Source organism: Pelodiscus sinensis, chromosome 7, assembly GCF_049634645.1.
Source record: "Pelodiscus sinensis isolate JC-2024 chromosome 7, ASM4963464v1, whole genome shotgun sequence".
In the NCBI taxonomy this organism is placed as follows: Eukaryota; Metazoa; Chordata; order Testudines; family Trionychidae; genus Pelodiscus; species Pelodiscus sinensis.
The window spans coordinates 17,571,117-17,590,652 of NC_134717.1; the positions used below are offsets into that span (position 1 = coordinate 17,571,117).

At 42.0% G+C, this 19,536-nt stretch overlaps 1 protein-coding gene across 12 annotated transcripts in view; it reads left to right on the forward strand.

Annotated features, from left to right (window-relative positions):
* The first annotated feature begins 3,525 nt into the window (after positions 1–3,525).
* Positions 3,526–19,536, forward strand: part of R3HDM1 (R3H domain containing 1) — a 133,024-nt gene continuing 117,013 nt past the window's right edge. For all 12 annotated transcript variants that reach the window (XM_006117053.4, XM_075933297.1, XM_075933292.1 and 9 more), the window contains exons 1-2: positions 3,526–3,664; positions 4,366–4,576. In XM_006117053.4, the coding sequence (XP_006117115.2) occupies positions 4,406–4,576 (171 nt within the window). In that variant the 5' untranslated portion in view covers positions 3,526–3,664; positions 4,366–4,405. The remainder of the gene's footprint in view (positions 3,665–4,365; positions 4,577–19,536) is intronic.

The following is a 19,536-nucleotide window of genomic DNA, read 5'->3' on the forward strand; positions in this document are numbered from 1 at the left end:
TCAAAGCGGCAGCACCACATGGAGCCCAGGGTCTGGCCTCAGGCTCCATGCGGTGCTGCCGCTTTGAATCACCCCACCTCTTCCCCCCCACCCCTCTGCCTCTTTCCGATAGAAGCAGCAATGGTGGGGGAAGCAACTAATTGACTAGTGTGTTGACTACTTGATAGGCATTTCTTATCGGATAGTTGACTAGTCGTTAACATTCCTACCCCGGACTGCTGCCTCTGTATCAGAGACAGCAGCGTGGCGTGTCAGGCTGCTCTTCAGGAACAGTGCGCACGGGCTCCTGATGTGCCAGCTGCAAGTGCTCATAACTGTGTAACTGAGTTTTCAGCGGTTACATGGTAACACATTGAACTACATTTTACCATCCCTAATATGGAGTAGATATTTTGTGAAACATGTTTGCCGTGGATGAGAGGATATTTTTGATAGGATATTTTTGTCTTCTGTCATATTTGTGTGAGTTCATTTGAGAGCATAGCATTTGTCCATTTTCACTCACGTGGTAATTGTTTGGGGCATTTAATGTACTGATTGATGACCACCCAATGTTGTGATAGGCATTAGGACCCCTGGATCTTGAAAGATGTTTGATGTGGGTGTTGATTATCATAGCACTGAAGATATTTCTGCATGTTCTTTGGGTGTTCTGGCAGAGTCTGGTGCCATTTTGAGTTGATGTATCTTAGTCTGTGGAAAGTTTGCTTCTGTGGGGTTGGGGGTAAGGGATTTGAACTCCAGAAGAGAGTATTCTGGAAAGATTTTTGAGGATTTGGTACCCATCACGTAAGGGTTGCAGTTGTTTGATATGCCATTTGAGTTCAGGTATGGACTGATGAGAATCCATAATGTGGTCTATTTCTCTTATGGAATGTCCTTGCTTGGTGAAGGTAGTTTTAAGAGTATTAAGGTGTGTATCCCAGATTTTCTCCTCAGAACATATTCTGTGTTGTCTGAGTACCTGGCCGCAAATAAGATGTCTTGGTGTGTTTGGTGTAATACATGCATCTGTGGAGGAAAGAGTGGTGATCCACATGGTTCTTGTATATACAGGCAGTCCCCGACTTACGCGGATCCGACTTATGTCGGATCCGCACTTACGAACGGGGCTTTTCTCGCCCCGGAGCTCACGGGCGGCGGGTCGCCACCCGTGTCCTCTGGGGCAAGAAAAGCTTCTCCCGGTGCCGCTAGACCCCCGCAGAAGACCAGGGACACCAGAGCAAAGCCGCCGCCTGGTCTGCAGGGAGACGGGGAGCAAAGCCTTGGAGCACGCCCGCAGTGGGACAGCCCGGGCGCGCCTGGGCTGTCCCGCTGCGGGCGTGCTCCAAGGCTTTGCTCTCCGTCTCCCTGGTCTGCAGGGAGACAGGGAGCAAAGCCTTGGAGCACGCCCGCAGCGGGACAGCCCAGGCGCGCCTGGGCTGTCCCGCTGCGGGCGTGCTCCAAGGCTTTGCTCTCCGTCTCCCTGGTCTGCAGGGAGACAGGGAGCAAAGCCTTGGAGCACGCCCGCAGCGGGACAGCCCAGGCGTGCTTGGGCTGTCCCGCTGCGAGCGTGCTCCGCAGCTTTGCTCCTGTCCCCCTGGTCTGCTGGGAGGGAGGGGGGGGAGTGCAGCTAGTGCCCCTCCCCCAGCAGACCAGGCTTTTCTTCCCTATCCCTGGGGTAGAGCAGCTGGGGGCTGCCGGGTTGGTCCCGCAGCGCCACTCCGGACCAACCCGGCAGCACCCCAGCTGCTCTGCCCCAGGCGTCCTGATTCAGCCACTGCTGGTCAGTTTCAGCAGCGGCTGAATCAGGACGCCTGGGGCAGAGCAGCTGGGGTGCTGCTGGGTTGCTCCAGTAGCGCCGAGGAGCCGTGCTACTGGAGCAACCCAGCAGCACCCCAGCTGCTCTGCCCCAGGCATCCCCAAGTCAGCCGCTGCTGAAACTGACCAGCGGCTGACTACAGGAAGCCCGAGGCAGAGTTGCTCTGCCCCAGGCTTCCTGGAATCAGCTGCTGATCAGTTTCAGCAGCAGCTGACTTGGGGATGCCTGGGTTTCTTAAGTTGAATCTGTATGTAAGTCAGAACTGGCATCCAGATTCAGCCGCGGTTGAAACTGATCAGTTTCAGCAGTGGCTGACGCCAGTTCCGATTTACATACAGATTCAACTTAAGAACAAACCTACAGTCCCTATCTTGTACGTAACCCGGGGACTGCCTGTAGTTTGCTTGTAGGGTTCTATTGTTGAAAGTGATTGTGTTGTCCAGACATCTGATTCTTTTGTTGGAATTTTCTAGAGAAAGTTTAATGGATGATGGTGGTTGAAGTTGTAGTGGGAATCCTGTGAGGGAGTTTGGGTTGTATCATTGATGTATGTTAAGTATATCATTGAGTTTTGTGGCACATTTTTCTAAATGTGGTCCACGAAAAGGTTGATTTATTGGGGAGCCATCCTAGCACCCTGTGGTAGTTCCTACAGTTTAGACTAATTATTCTTGAATGTAAAGTTGTTATGGGTGAGGACGAAGTGGAGGAGTTCAGTATTTCTGGTGATGCTTGAATGTTGTCCAATGTCTTTTAAATACGGGAGGCAGGCAATGATGCCGTCATTGTGAGGAACATTGATGTGTAGGGAGATGATGACAAAGGAGGCAAGCTATGGCATTCTGTGGGAGTAAGAGAGTTGTCCTGAAGGAAATTGGCCCCTCATACATTGAGTGGTTATAGGATGGCTTCTATGAGTCCTGATGTTCCTTTAATAAGTGCTATAGCCAAATGTGATGTGTCTGCCGGAGTTCTTTATCTTAGAAAGCATGAAGAAAGTGGGTCCATGGGATGATGTGGCCTTGTAATATGCATGACGTGGTGATTTTTAGAGACTTAATTCTGCCAAGCATTAAAGTTTCAACTACAACCTCTCCCCAAGTTACAAACGAGTTACGGACCAAACACTTGGCCATAACTCGACCCGTTCGTAACTGGGATCCCATTGAGTTACACGCGACAGCATGTTCGTAAGTGCAGGTCACGTTCGTAACTCGGGGACTGCCTTTACGACCGCTCCTTGGGAGCTTTGGTCATAAGTGCGAACAGTCATAACTCGACCGTTTGCAACTCGGGGAGCGGCTGTATTCAGTAGTTATTGTTTTCTATTTTTTATATATATATTTTAAACAACTCTTTATTACAGCCCAATTCCAGAAAATATCTGTGGCATAGAAATGATTTTTTTTGTCGTAGTATAACTAGATTTGCTGATATGTTTCTTATAACTATTCATTATTTTGTACATGGAAAATTGCTTATAAATTGGTTAAAAACGATACAGCTTCTTCCAATTGAAATAAGTAGAACAAAATTGCCAAAAAAAAGAATGGAAATAAAATAAGTTGACTTAATTTTGTTTTTCATCTCAAAAGAATTATTCCAGGTTTTCATTAATGATAAGTTATCAACATAATAATTTTTATTGTTTTAGGCATCTAAAAGGGATGGTATTATTGATAGAAGACTGTACAGTTCAGTCCAGGATTCCACACTGGTGACAAGGACATGGGACTCCTCCTGCCATATTCCAGATGGTTCATTACAACTGACATCTTGGTTAATAACTGTGAAAAGGAACATTGGATTGTGTTGTTTCATTTTTGTGGGAAATCACAATTCCAAATCTGTAGGATACATCAGGTAATAAGGAACAAGTATTATCTGTACTCTAGATCTTTATATTTGTAATTAAAATCTTTCTCATGTAAAAATATTATCAGTGGTGTAAATTAGGCTCTGGCATTATAGTGACTCCAAATATTTGATTTGTGGAATGTTTATTTGTTCTTATACTTCATTAGGTACTGTTTTTCCACCATTATAATTCTTAGTGGTCTTTTTCTGGTATCTACAATTGTTAATATTGACTGTCACTGGCTGGGAAGTGGACAACCTGGAAGTTTCATTTAGTTCCTGAATCTTCATTGTGTTGGCTTACTGATCCACCAGACCAGTTGTCTGTACTTTTTCAAATCAACGTTCTCCCTTCGAGTTAGAGAAACTTCAATTTCTTAGATTAGAATTGAAACCCACTGTTGTAGTTGAACAAGCCCACATGTAAGATGTGAAGGAGTGAATGAGTCAGAGGTATGCTAACGACTTACTAGAATAAACTTGTAGCTAATATTTTTTCTTTGTATGGTGCACCTGTAGCATCTGGATTAAGGTGATAGCGCTAATGATCTAAGATAAGAAAAATAAATAAATTAGAGAAGAAAATGACTTTTTGGTGGCAGAGTTTATTGTAAATGCTATTTGTGTGTCTGTAAATCTTTTTGAATTAGTATAAAATGTCAGCTCTATGGAGTAAATATAAATACTTTTTCTTTTTCCTCTTCAAGGTTCCTTATTTCCTGTAGAATTTTAAAATAACCTTCTCTGATGAGGATGTCTGATACTCTTACTCTAAAGGATGAAATTGATACAATGAATGGTTCAGAGACAGAATTTAAAGACACAACCACAGTCGAAAACCTTATCAAATCAAGGAGCCATGAGAAAATTCAAGTAGAAGACGATGAAAGTTGTACTGACAACAAAAATGATATGCTGGTAAGAAGTCTTTTTCTTCTATACAGATGAAAAATTAGAATGGAAAACACATCTTTCTCTTGCTCTGCCACTCTTCCTTGTGACTACTTATTATACATTTCCTAATTGAAGCAGGTCCAAGCAAACTTTGACAGTTTTTGTGAATCTGGAAGATTATATCTCATCTACCACCCACACTCTTACCCTCTCCTATTTCTAGCTCCTCCTCCCCTCCCCCCACTCTTAATGGTTAGCTATTTTGAACAGGTTAGAGGTAAACTGCAAGTTTCCTACTGGAGAAACAACACTCTAGGCTTTTATCTGTAGTAATATTTCCTTTGTGTTCATTTGAACTTCTTGCAGGAAATTGAGCTTTCCATGCTGTAGAGCAGGGATGGGGGAGGCTTTTTTGGGGTAGGGTGCACTGACCCATAGAAAAATCAGTCAGGGACTGCACACAAGTGAGAAACAGGGGGGAAAAAGAACCCCATGTCACTAAAATGTGCTTCAACTGATCAAGAGAGAGGCCTTCCCCTTGCATACCAGAGCCTAGTAGATTTTGTGTGCTCTAGCCCCATAGTGGGATAGCGGGGGGGACTAGTGTGCCATATAGGCTCCCTGATGCTGGGGGGCCCTGAGCCTTGGGGGGCCAGATCCAGGCAAGCCAGAGGCCTCAGGTTCCCTATCCCTGCTGGAGAGGGACAGTGCAACAACTTCATTTTATTTTCATTTCTTCATTGTTGTTCTAAACATTACTTGGTTGAACATTTACTTTTTGTAGTGAAATTACCAGTTGCTGTTGATTTTGTTTTTCTTTTAATAAACATTTGACATTTGATTGACTTGTGTATTGATAAGGGCTATGACAAGGTATTTGACATTGTTTTATTTAGGCTCAGAAAACATATGATTTTACCAACTTCATAATTTAACAAAACAAATAGAGTTGTTGGCCTGGTGTTAGGTATACTTATACATAGGTTACCATATGGAAGTGGGCAGGTTCGGCAAAAGGTTATGTGTATCCGTAGTCACTGTACAGTCCAGCATCTGTAGCTGGCATCTCTCTCCTAGAAGCCTGTATTGGCCAGTCACGAGAGGAGAGGCTAACCAGTAGTTGGTAGCTGCAGAGTGGTAGGGCCTGGTATCTGCAGAGAGATTGCTAGTAGTTAATTTTGAGTGTGATAAACTGTATTTTGAGATAAAACCACTGTCATGGGCTTAAGGCAGTATAGCAAATGCTTCTTCAATCTATCTTAACGCAATATCATTGGTACTGAAGGGCACCTTGGTACTGATATTTGAGCAGAGGTCTCTCAGAGGGCTAGTTCCCTGAGTTGAGTTTTGCCAATTTTCTCATGAAAAATATTGTGAAAGAAGCTCTGGTATCTCTTTCAACTGTGTAAATGACTCCCACTCAGGCCTTGTACAAGTCTATGGTGGTAATGTAATGACTCACTTAAATCAGAGCTTAATATCTGTTAACTTCATCAAAGCTGAATCCAGGGTTGTGACATGAGGGTAAAAAAACAAACTGGGCTCTCCCCTTCATCTCCAGTATAGAACATGTGGAATACTGTTAAGTTGGCCTAAGGCTAGCCAAACAAATTGCTAGCTGCTATCATTGCTATGCGTGTTTGCCTAATTAGATATCTAGTAGGGATCTGAGAGATATAAATATATCTTGTAAAAATAAAATTAAACACATAGGTAATAGAGTGAATGACAGATATTCTGTTCTTACTGCAGTATATTTTTTTCTCCTTAGAAGTAATGTCTGAAATTCAACTGATAGGTAAAATTTCTCAAAACAAGCTGCTCTGAATGTTCAGACAAATGAAAAGCCATACTTCCCTTGTTGTTCCAGTGACCTTCTCCTTATATTTCTGTAGTCCCTAAAAGCCTTGCCACAGGCTTAAGCAAGGTAATATACAGATGCATAACAAAGAATTTCAGCTCTGTACAACTTTACAGCATTGCTACTTAATGTTTAATATTAATATTAAAGGTAGTGCCCACAGGCGTCAATCACAATCGAGGTTTTGTTGTGCGAGGTGCTGTTCAGTTATAGTCAAAGAGATGTCACTATTCTGAACAACTTACGTTCTAAAATAAGAGGTGAGAGGCAGCATCTATACTTACTATAATTTCAAGTGCAGATAAAGATTAACTAGAGAAACTACTAAGTGAGAGAATCCACTAAGAGACACTTTGAATTTTGCAAAGTAGTTTTTAGTCAAATGTGGATTACCGATAGGTTCACGTTTTCAGAGCTCTTTTCTTGATAATATCTCTAAAAGAATTTTTCTCTTAAATTAGGTTCATTGCTAACATTCCAGCCTCCATTTGACAAAATTAAATCCCTTTGCTAAGAAAAGGTTATAGAGAGATTACACACACACACACCATACAAAGTTTGAAATGGGATTTCAGTTACAATATGGATTCACTTCACTTACAATGTATTAACCATTTAAAATGGGGTTTTATTTACAATATATAAAAAAGTTACAAAAGAAGTTGCAATAACAGATTCTTCAAAGGCCATTTTTAACAGATTACTAACAAATTAATCCAAATCCCATTCATAAAAATTGGACTACAATTCATGAGGACACATTGTGTTACTTTGATTGATACAATTCATTTAAAGGACAGTTTTATTCTTCAACCCTACACATGCTGGCAAGATACGGCCTGCAGGCTGGATCCATCTCGCAAAGACTTTTAATCCAGCTAGTGGCCTCCCCTGTTGAGACCTTCCAGCAGGGAGCAGCTCCCTGCTACTCAAAGTGTCTGGCTTGTTACATGTGGCGCTCTGTGCTGTGTGGATGCGGGGAGGCTTCATGTGTTGCTCCTGCCCCCAGCACAATTGTATAGCGAGCCACATGGAACAGCCAGCTGCTTTGAGCAGCATGGAGCTGCTGGCAGGCAGGAAGACTGCCTGAAGATGTTCAGGGGGAAATCTCGCTCCCCTGGGGTACAGAGCCCCCAGAAGGGTTCGAGGCTGGAGGTCAAATCAAATCAGTGAGGCAGGAGAGAAACCTAGAAGAGAAAACTTTATGATGCATGCATGCAGGCTGTCACTTCCAAGAGTGAAGCAGCCCTGACAGACAGATTCAGGGAATCTTTATACAGTATGCTCAGACAGTTCAGTTGTGGATTGTTTTTCTTTAACATATCAAAGTCTCAGCAGAAGCACTCTGAGACTTCTGTTCACCCCAGGAGTGCTAGAAGTAAGTTTTACAGTACAAAGGCACATGAGAACTTGAGTGGAGGAGTCTACAAGGCAAACTGTGACAAAGATAAGGGTTTACATGACAAATTGTGACAGACTAGGAGTATCCATGAACTTGAGATAGGCATTGTAAGGGTCTTGATTAGAGTTAATTTGATTTCTCTCTGTTACAGGGAGAGAGGCCTGGAAAACTTTTAACCCTTACAGCAGTTTTCTTTTAGAAAGTTATGATTTCTGCACAGTCCCCCCTTTAGACACAATTGGAGTTATTTGATTTTCCCCACAATGTCCCACTGGGCTTCTGGCTAGGTGGCATTTATGTAAGCACCTCCTGGCCAGACCCTGCCTCTGGCACCCCCACCCCTTCCAACATCCCATCTCCTAGATCCGGTACCCCCTTCTATGCCCCTCCCCCAGGCCAGAATCTTCTCTTGCACCTATACTGCCTCCCAGACCCTATACCAAGTCACAACCCCCTTCTTCACCCAAACTCCCTCTCAGACCCCACACCTTCTCTTGCACCCTAGTCCCCTATTCCAAGCTCCTTTCTGCCCCTAACCTCTTTCCCAGATTGCACACTCCCTGCATAGAAAAGTACAGCCCTTAATTGCTTACCAAATCTTGGAGTGGCCTCTCATAAAAAATTATTGCCCACCCCTGGCCTAGAATGCACTCCTTATAGTGCAGCAGCAAGTGATTTTAGTGCATTCACATCTATTCTTAAAATCCTCTTCTCTGCCCATCCTACAAAATTAATCTGCCAAAAAATCACATTACACTTGTATTTATTTTTAAAAATAATTTATTCCGTGGCTTTCTTATAAAGGTATTGTTTGGTTCATCTGTTTCATTGAGGGGCAGAAGTCCTGTTCTCTGGAACAGAACAGAACAAATTGATTGCTCACGATGTATAACCATTTACATATGATAATAAGTGGCCTAGTGATGCTAAATTCTCGGGAATAAACTTTTGGAGAATATTCTTGAGAATTTTCTTGAGAATATTCTACAATACAAGGATTTTTGAGAATTTTCTCTCAAATACTTGTTAAATAGTTTTTAAAGAATTTTACTATTTATGATAATGTCTTTCTTTAATAAAACTTCAAGAATCATGAAAGTTTCCAATTGTTAAAATGAAAATTTGAGAAAGTTAAAGAAAAAAGACAGAGGTTTAAATTACTAGAATTTTTATTACAAATCTCTTGTTGCAGGATACAAATATTTTTAACTTTCTGGATTGAGTACAAGTCTAATCAGAATCTGCACTTTCGAATCTGACCCATATATTTCTATCTCTTCTTCTTCCTCATACATATCTTCTTCTTTGACTACTACTTCTTTCTCTTCAGCATCATCAATTTCTTCTTCCTCATTTCTCTGGTTCTGTTTCCTTTTTTCTCTTGGGGATTTCAATGAAGCATCATTTGGGTCATTAAGAAGCTTTATATTATGGGCTATGAGTGTCAGCTTGCCTGTCCTTTCTTGTGTTAACTTGTTTCTTTTTGCATTATGAATGATACTGTAAGTACTGAAACTTCTTTCAGTTGCTGCCGTTGTTGGTGGCATGTTCAATATGTTGATAGCTTCTTTCCCTAATTTTGATCCATAGCAAGTACCTTTTCACCATGTTACATCTACTGAGTCAGCTGATTTTGTTACATATGATTTTCCAAAAAAAAAACGTCTTTAGCACGATGCTCTGCAAGCTCTGCAATGACTTTTGCTGAGTGATGAATGCCATACATTCTTGTGACTAATTTATTGATGAATTCATTTCTTTGTATTTGTTCATTTCTAATAAGGCACTCACCATTGAATTTTGGATCTAGAATATTTGCAGCATAGTGAATGTCTTTTAGAGCCATATCTTTTCTTTTTTCAAAACTTTTTTATCACATCCTGTTTTTCTTGTTTGGTAAGTGGACTTTCGGGAAGTAGCCTATCAAAATGATCGCTTAATTCCCTGAAACATTCAGGAACTTTGCTTGTTTTTGGCTGGTCAGAGTCAAGCAGCGTAATCCATTTCACAACAGGACTTATCAGTGCATGAAATTTTTGGACCCGTACCGAAAATACATCTTCATCCAGGATTGAATTCCTGGTACGTTTGCTCAGTTTAGTTTGTAAATCTTCATGGACAGCAAGGCATTTTAAGACTTTTTTTTATTTCAATAAGCTTTTCAAACAATATAAAATGGAACCCCACCTAGTTTTAACTGGCAATTTAAGTGCACAAGTTTGATTTTTCTTTTTTTTTTTTTTAAATGCAGTAAAATGAGCTCGTAAAACTTGCCATTTGTTAATTTCCTTCACAATAGTTTTACAGGTAGCTTCAGTTTCTAGAACAGATTTTAAGTTACTGATGTTACCAATTAACAAATTTAGTGTATGAGCAGCACAAGTGTACATTGCAATGTGGTTGTATTTTTCGTTAAACATTGATAAGGATTTCACCATTGCTGCAGCATTATCCGTGACAATGGCACCAAATTGTTCAGTGCCTATTTCTGTCATGATTTCTTCCATACGGAATGCCATATACTCAGCAGTATGGCATTCAACATTGGTTGCCACTGTCTTGTAAAACACTGGTTGGGGTGTTGATATAATAAAATTTATAACAGATTCGTTTCTTCAGTTGCTCCAAGCATCACACTGTAGTGCAAGAGAAGAGGCTTCAGCAATTTTTGTTTTATAAGAGCATCAACACGTTGATATTCAGCTTCCAAAAGTTTGTTAGAAAGTGTGTACCTGGATGGCATCTTGTAAAATGGTCTTAATTTTTGCATGAAAGTAATCCAATCTTCATTTTCAACCCGTGAAAGAGGCGATCCCGATGAGAATACAGCTCATGCAAAAAATTCATCCAAAACTTTGATTCCATGAATAAAACTGAAAACAAAGTAGTGACTTATAGAGTGAGACCCCTTGGCTGAACTAGATATGGAAGGTGGTGATGTAAATTCACTATCACTATCACAGTGTTCTATAGATGTTGATGAAGTTGATGGTTGAGGTGATCTGCTTCTGGACTCTGAGAATTTTGTTTCCTTTTCCTTGATGTAAGCAGGAGTCTTCAAACAATTGGAAATATGCTTTCTCATGCTTGTCGCATTTCTGATGTAAGTACCACAAGGCTGAATACATTCATATAACACTTTGTCTTTAACTGTTTTATGAAGGAAATAATTCCCCACATCACTTTTAGGCTTAGTTCTTCTTTTCATACTGATGAAAACACAATTACACCTTTCACAAAAAAAATAATAAATGTGTTATTGCCTCTTTTTACATACTTTTTGTGATGCTTCCAGAAAGTTCCATAACAGTCAGAATTCCGGGCTCATGAATGTTCTAGAAAATGCCATAACATTCTGGAACATTCTATAAAGTTCTCAAACTATCTTGAATGATCACGGAAGCTCTTTAACATTCAGGGTGTTCTAAAAGTTGAATTCATTTCCTCTTGAAATAGTATATTGTAAAATTAGAAAATACTCAAAAATTCTCGGGAAATATTTTTTTGGAGAATATTCTCAGAATATTCTCATTGTCGGAGAATATTCTCCAGAGAATATTCCCACCTCACATCACTAAAGTGGCCCACCCCAGATTGTAAGAATTTAGCATAATGAAGCCTGAAGTTTGTAATTTGGGAAAGGCAATCACCTTTTCAAATAGTCAAATTTTTCTCTGGTGACCCTAAAGTTGTGTTTTAACAGACTTTGAAATATGAGGCACTTGTCTAGAAAAAAATCCATTTTGATATTGTGCTTGGCTGTGCTAATTTCTTATTGGTCAGTGTGTGAGCTAATAGAGACTCAGACCCATACAATGAAATTATTTTAGGCACAGTAATTTTAGAAACTGAATGTTTTGTCAAATGATGCTATTAGGTTATTTTATGAGTAGCATGAAAACTAGTAGTAATTATTTTAAATATTTACTAAAACTGTAGCAGTGCCTGAGCATTCTGCTTTCCAGAAATAAGAGTCTGTTCTAAAGAGCACATAAGTATTCACAAGATTTTTACTTGAATCACCTAGTAGTCTACTGTCTGTTAGAATATAAGGTGTTTTAGGCATGTTTTGAAAACTAATTACATTAAAACAGGATTTTTCATGTAATAAAAATATATCTGAAGATTTGTATGTTGTACATAGATTACAATCATAAATTTACTGTCATCCACACATTAAAAATAATTAATTTGTGCTTGTGATGTCACCTTGTGAATAATCAATTACAGAAATACCCCTAAGACTCAGTCTGACACTAGCAGAGGAAAAAATTGTGATGGAAGGCTCTAGCTGTCTATTTGAGCCTGGGAAAGTGTAGTCTCATTGGGAAATGGGTGAGAGAGATAGTGGAAAGGAAGCTGCGCAAGTGGTAGAGGGAGAGTTTGTGCAGGGTAAGGAGCCAGGACGCTTATGCGTGCCTTAAATAAGATATACGTATATAATGCAAAATTTATCTTGTTTTATTCCATTTTGGTATACATTATATAGATTTCTCAATTTCTTGATAGAATTAGATGAAATTTTAGAATGTTCTTAAACAGATTTTTTTTCTGTACTTATACATCATCCCTAGTCTCAAAAAAGTTCCACAGCTTTCATCCCTGTGTGTTTTAATTAAATACCCCTTGAGCTAAATCTGCCTTTGCAATTATATGACAAAACATTTGTTAAGAGGTGCTTATAAAAAAGCACAAGACCAAAGTTTTGCTGCAACAAGTGCCAGTGTGAATAGCACATTGTTGGTAGCAATGTTGTCCTGCCAAAAATATGAATGTGACTTGGTGAGGGGTAGAAATATTTTGTCTGGAAAAACAGGCAGCAAACAGCAGCTATGCTGCTCGACTTCTAATGACCCAGCTGTATGGTGAAAAGACAAATCTTTAATCTCTCCTGCCCTCGTTTTTCTACCTCCGACTTTTGATAAGGTTAGCGTGTGTGTGTCATACAGAGAGAAGGAGAGAGGAAAGAAACACATACCTTTTTTCCGTAGGTGATCTCAGGTCTCCATCTTCTATGCTGCTAAATGCAGTGTATTCTCAACTAAAAAACAAGCAAAAACAAACAAACAAAACCCTATTCTGAAATCAGACATTTTCACTATCTGTGATTGAATAAATGAGAGAGAACTGTGTGTTCTTACCGTCTGGCCAGTGTTCCTCAGTTTTATGTTACTTGTGTGTCCAATTTTTGCTTTTCTTCCCCATCTTTTTCATAATGACATTTGTGTACCAAAGTACTGAGTGCTTTAGAAATATCTGTGAATAAAATGCATAAAAATGTGATTGTAATGTGCACTGCATGTCACGTGTGGTGTTGATTATGTCTTAACCTGTGTCTACACTATGAGTGCCTTACTTGTTTAGGAATACTAATATACTCTGCTGGTAAAATGTTTCCACTGGTATTAGTAAAACCCTTTCCCATGAGTGAAAATCTTGGGGAAAAAGCATAGCTTTGCCAGGGTAGCTGTCTCTATAGTTTGGACATCTGCTGGTACAGCTAGGTCAACCAGAGAGCACACTTCTGCAGGCACTGCTGTGCCAGTCAAAGGTAAAGGATGTTAAATTGTGGTTATCTGGGTAATTGTGTAGTTAATATAGTTTGTATTGACTATATGATTAGTCAAAAAGGACCACTCTGAAGAGCTGCAGCAGGGTAGCTCCCAGAGCCAGCTCGAGCCAGGACTGAGCTGGCTCCGGGAGCCCTCCGAGCTGTGGCTCTGAATTTTAAATGTAATAAGAGCTCCCAGGCTCTTAATGCATTCAAAATGCAGACGCGCAGTGTCCTGGAGTTGCAAAAGCTGGGACTGTTCGGTCCTGGCTCACACCAAGTTCAGCAGCCCCTATTTGCAGAAGCCAGGGCTGGCCATGGCCAGGGACTGCTGCCAGAGAAGAGCCTGTGCGCATCCAACCCAGGCTGCCGCAAACTGGGGCTGCTTGGCTGCAGCAACCCCTATCCGCGGAGGTGCCCAGCTGGGACTCCCATAGACGGTGTGCTGCCAGAGCAGCGTCTGCCTATGGCAACTGTTGTCCTCCCCTGGCGAACGCCCTATCCCCTAGACCATGGGGGAACCTGCCCCACCACCTTACCGTCAGGGCGCCCCTTATTCCTCCTGCCCCGGGGCCACTTCACAGCAGCTTTCCCTATCCTACCTAATGCTGCCTCTAATAGAGGCAGCAGTAGGAAGCAGGCGGCACTATGGAGATGGGGCTGAGGGGAACCGGCTTTTAAGCCAGCTCCCCCTAACACTGTTTCCTGTCCCCGCACAGAGGCAGCAAGAGGGGTGAGGAAGTGAGTAGTCAAGTACTCCGCTTGACTACGTGACAAGCTTATGCTTATCAAATAGTTGACTACTCTCTAATATCCCTAGTCAGAAGTACGAAGAAGTCTGGGATGTGGACCTGTCTTTAGTCATAGTGTCTTGTGATTTTGTTCTAGAGACTTTTACATACATTTATATGTAGTCAAATAAGAGAATCCCATCTATTGTTATCTAAACTGATCTCTTTACCTTTTCTGATATTTGTTCTGTTTGTCAACATGGTTTCTAAGCAGCTATATTGCGTATCCATAATGTTATGTAAGAATTCCACTTTTATTGCCTCCCCAACACAGTTGTATGTTGGGTTAAATCTCACATAGGTAAAGAGAAACAGACTGCATTGCTTTCAAGGTGTCTCCACCTGAAACTTAACGAAATTGTTACCTTCCATGCACAGTTGTATTTCATAGTGATTTGTGACTTGCTTCACTTTTTAAGATGATGATTGACACAGGGACTTGAACTGGATGAGTAAGGAAGTGTTTTCCAATGCTGGCTATTAAATTTAGTTGTAATTGGTTACTGTAACTCAGATTAATGAAATATGGAATGCATTTATTGTACTTAGTTTTGTGGGTAATGTTAATGTTGAATTAAGTCATTCTTTTGATATTATCAGTGTGTTTGAAAATCCATGTTGCTGAACTCCTAATTGTATGGGTATAGTTTTGTGTACTCAGCATTGATTGGTTTTATATTTTCATGTGTGTAAATATTTGGTGGAGGCCTTTAAAACTCTAAATACACACATGGTAAATAGGCAAATTTATCTAAAGCTTATTGGGAGAAATAGGCAAACACTTTTGGCTTTGTGTGAATTGTTCAATTACTTCACTCTAGTATAGGTTTGGCAAGATGGTCAATTGTCCAGTTATTTGTCTGTGGTCAAATGTCAGGCATTCCAGCAAGTATGCTCTGATGCAGGCTATCACAGTGCTACATGTTAGCAAACCTAATTAATTGTCTTGATAAACACAGGCCTGGTCTACACTGGGCATTTCAGTCAAACTTAGATACATTAGGTCAGTTTTCTAAACAATGAGTTCACACCACCAAGCCTGTTTTATCAACTTTAAGGGCCATTAAAGTCAATTTTGGTAGTCCTGCTTTTCATGAGGAGTAAACTTGACCTTGCATAGTCAAGGCAGCACTGGTAAAGTTGATATTGTTGGCCTCTGGGAGGTGGCACACAGTGCCCCGCTGTGACTGCTTTGCCCAGGACTTTCAATACTGCTACTCTCCAGGGTCATAAGAAAAACCCTGGGAAAATGTGCATTTCATTTCTGGTGAGGCAAGCAGACCAAAGAGCTGTCAGCATACCTCAGCAGAACATCTGACCATAAATGCCGAGGGTCACAAACGAGCACCATCATGGAGCATGCAGGAGATTCTGGACTTCATTGCTGTGTGGGGAGACCAATCTGTTCAGGCAGAACTACAGGGCAGCAAAAGAAATGCTGTTACCTGTGTCAATATCACAAAGAGCATGGGGAAGGAGGAGAGAGGATGCACCAGGGACACTCACAGTGCCTTGTGAAAATAAAGGAGCTGAGGCAGGCGTACCAGAAGACAGAGGCAGCAAACGGACAGTCTGGGTCATTACTGCAAACATGCCACTTCTATGAGCAACTGCATGGGATCCTGCAAAAGAAACCAACCAGTTTCCCAAGTCAGTCCATGGGTTCCTCCCAAGATACTCCTCAGGAAGTCTCAAGCACATGGGAGATCGGTGAAGGTAGGGCTGGGGGAGGCAAGCCCACAACCCCACATGTAACTCAGCCTCTTCTACCGAGGTCCCACTCCCCCAAGGGAGCTAAGCCACCTCCTTGCCCCTCCCCCCCCATGGGAAGGTGGGGCAATGTGCTACCGTCACTTCCCCCAGCACAGGGAGGGGGGGGGGGAAGGAACCCCATTCTTCTTGGCCTCAGATCACAGGGAGGGTGGGCTCTCCAAGGCAGCAACACTCTACCCTAGTATTCCTCCAGTAGGTGTTCTGGGGGCAGAGTGTAGCCGGGGCCAGGCTGGCGGTTTGGGAAGGCAAGACCTTCACCTGCCTAGCATGCCAGCCACCCATGATTGGGCAGCAGCGTGGAGGACAGTGTGGAGGAGCAGAATGGTCAGCAGGCAAGCGGGGCATCCGATCTCTGTCTCCAAGGTTATAAAAAGGTCCTGACTATCTCCTCCTCCCAGGACATCTTGTTGCTGAGCCCTGGTGAATTCACATTTTAAATCATGCTAAAAGTGGGTTAAGGCAATTGAGTGTGATTTGTGGTGGCCACTGTGCCTACATAGCAGGGACTCCCCAGAACAGCTTGTTTAAAATGTCTGGAGATGGAGTGGGAATCCTCCCTGCATATCTCTATAAAGCTCTCATAGAGGAATTCTTTAATAACAAGATTTCTGGGGAGGCCTGGTTTATGCTGTCCTCCATGGTAGGAAACCTTTCCGCACCAAGCCAGCAGTAAGTGGTCTGGCATCATTGCAGCATAAGCTTTTTGGCCATATTCAGTCAGCATCTGCTCCCAATCACTCTGTGTGATTCGGAGAAGATTAATATCTCGCATGGCAACTTGGATGAAGCAGGGGAAGCTGTTAGTGGATGTCTCTTCAGTAAACCTTTGTTTGTTCATTCCCCAATGAGGCATGGAATCCTCTGCAGTGCTGCCACACCCATCCCTTTCTCCCACGCAGAGTCTCCTTGGTATCTGCATGAATCCCTGCCCTTTCTGTATGCCTAGACTCTGTTCCCCCGCCACCTGCACACTGCTGCAGGAAGGGAAAGTTGCACTATCCCAACAAACAGTGGGGGTGGGGAGTTGTGCCAAAACTCGGTCACTGCATAAACCCCTGCCCTGCCTTTCCACCATGCCCAAACCCCCTTCTTCCCACAAGCTTGTGCGCCCCAGCCTATCCCTTACTATATCTGCCACCAGACAGAGTCCAACTGCTCTCCTGACATCTCTGTGGTGTACCTGCTGCATAATGGATGCTTAAAAGCATAAGTATGGCCTGGTACAGAACACATCTCTATTATCTTTGAACAGACTTTCCTTTATGCTAAGAGATTAGGTTTTAGACTCAACAATATATCTCCTGTAAAGCCTGCCCTTCACTTTTTGTTACAGCAAGCGAGCATTTTGCACACTCCCCTAGCTCCTCCAGCTGTTAGGATAGAACAAATCCAAAGGTGAAAATACACTAGGGATGACCTGTTCAAAGAACAAATGCAATTTGCCCACTTGGATGGGAGTGATTAAATGAGTGGAGGAAAACGCTGCTGCAGGAGATACAGGTGTGGAGAACTTCCATGAGAGCAGCACAGGCACCCCCTCCAGCACTCGTAAACCTGCATTTCCACCACACCAAGTTCTATAACCTTCTTTCCCAGGGGCTCTAGAATGTGGGGAGGAAGAGTCAAGAGGAGCCGTACACTCAACTCCCAGGCATGTGTCTGGGAGCAAAAGGCTGTTCGCCTCACACCTATGATGCCTGCATTGGGGATTATAATTTGCTACTGCCCTGAACTCTGTTTCTTCCCGCATCACTATGTTGAAGGGGTAGGTGTTTACAGGCAAGCACTTTTAATGCAGTGGGCACCTAGTTAAGAACAACATGCATAACTGGCCATTCACAAAGCTGTTTTTCAAAGCCTCTTTGATTTCCAGTGACCTTCGCTCTGCTCTCTTTATTCCCTGGTGTCTGGCTGCTTGTAATACTGGCTAGGTGCTTTGCCTCAGCCCCCAACCCTGGCATAAAACTTTACTCCTTACTTTCACAGATATTATTGAGCTCACAGCAGGCTGTCACAACCATGGGAATATTTCTTTTGCTGAGATCTGAACCTAGTCAATACACTGCAAAATCTTCCCTTTAAACTTCAAAAAGCACATTCTGCTGCTATTCTGCATTTGCTCATCCTGTAGTTGAACTGCTCCTTACTGCAGTCCTGGTTGCCTGTGTACAGCTTCATGAGTCACGGGAGCAAAGAGAAGGCTGGGTCTCCAAGGATCTGTATTGGCATTTCAATGCCTCTGATGTTAATTTTCCAGTCTGAGAAATAAGTTCCAGCTTGCAGCTTTCTAAAGAGGCAGGAGATACAAGCGTAAAGATGTGCATCAACTTTCCCAATCATCCCATGTTGATGTTGGTGATGCAGCCCTTGTGATCAACCAGTGCCTTCATCACCTTCGAGAAGTACCCCTTATGATTTGTGTACTCTTTGGCAAAGTGGTCAGGTGTAAAGATATGGATGTGCATTGCATCTATTGCCCACTATAGTTGAGGAACACCACCGTTGCGAAGCCATATGCTATGTCCTGCATGTTTCTCAGAGCCATCAATTTACCAGGTGGTTTACAAAATACACTAAACAAATTAAGACACTGTTCTTGGCCCAAATATGGTACATTTGGGGATGTCAAGCATAGTTAATTCATGCAATTAACACAAAACAAATTAACTAGACTTTTAAAAAGTCACAATTAGTAGCAGTCTTAATTGCTCTATTTAAGTTGATATTCCATTATTTATTGTCAAGGCTGTTCCCCATTCTGGCACTCCAAGTGCAGAAGGTGTGGGCCTGCAAGAGATCTTATATACTTTGCCTCTATCAACTCTACTTAGAAAGCTCCCCAAAGTCACAGATTCCCTGGCCTTGAGAAGTAGCTGCCACCACCAAGTGAATCAAAAACCCCTTTCTTGAACCCAGGAAGAAAGCACTTGGACTTCTTCCAGAGGAGTACCTCCAAGCTATTTTACCACAAGAGAGAAAACAAGTTGCGGTCTCTGATAGCTGACCTCTCAATCTTAGGCATGCATACACAGATCTCCTGTTACCTTCCAGGACAAGAGAATCAAATCATCGCCTTCAAAAAGGTGATTTTATTAAGAAAACAAAAGGATACTTGATAAAACATCTTGATAAAGCATACTTGGTTGCTAGTTGTTACAGAGCAACTGAGAGAGAACAGATTAAAACAGAGAGAAAATAGTATCTCTGGGCTACAGTTTAGATACAATGTTGGGTGGTGGGGCATTGGCCTTAGCACTGAGAAGTTTAACCAAACAATAAAACAAAGAAAATAACCTAATCATGACTAAATAGACATTTCCTGTCTAGTTACAATTTATGCTTGAAAGTCTAGTCCATTTCCATACTTAGTATTCCTTGTAGGCATAGTAGTTCTGCCTGGTTCAATTTATCTTGTTTCCCCAGCTCTTAGTTTAAAACTCCCACAAAGAAAACAGCAGGCAGGCATATTTTCAGTTCAAATTTCAGCACCTTCTCCCCTGGGCTCTCCTGGCTCCCTGCCAACACCCCCTAACTACCTGAGTTTAACCCTTTAGTCACCAAATGCTGGCCAGCTCTCCTCCTATCCATTACAATTATAAATATAGA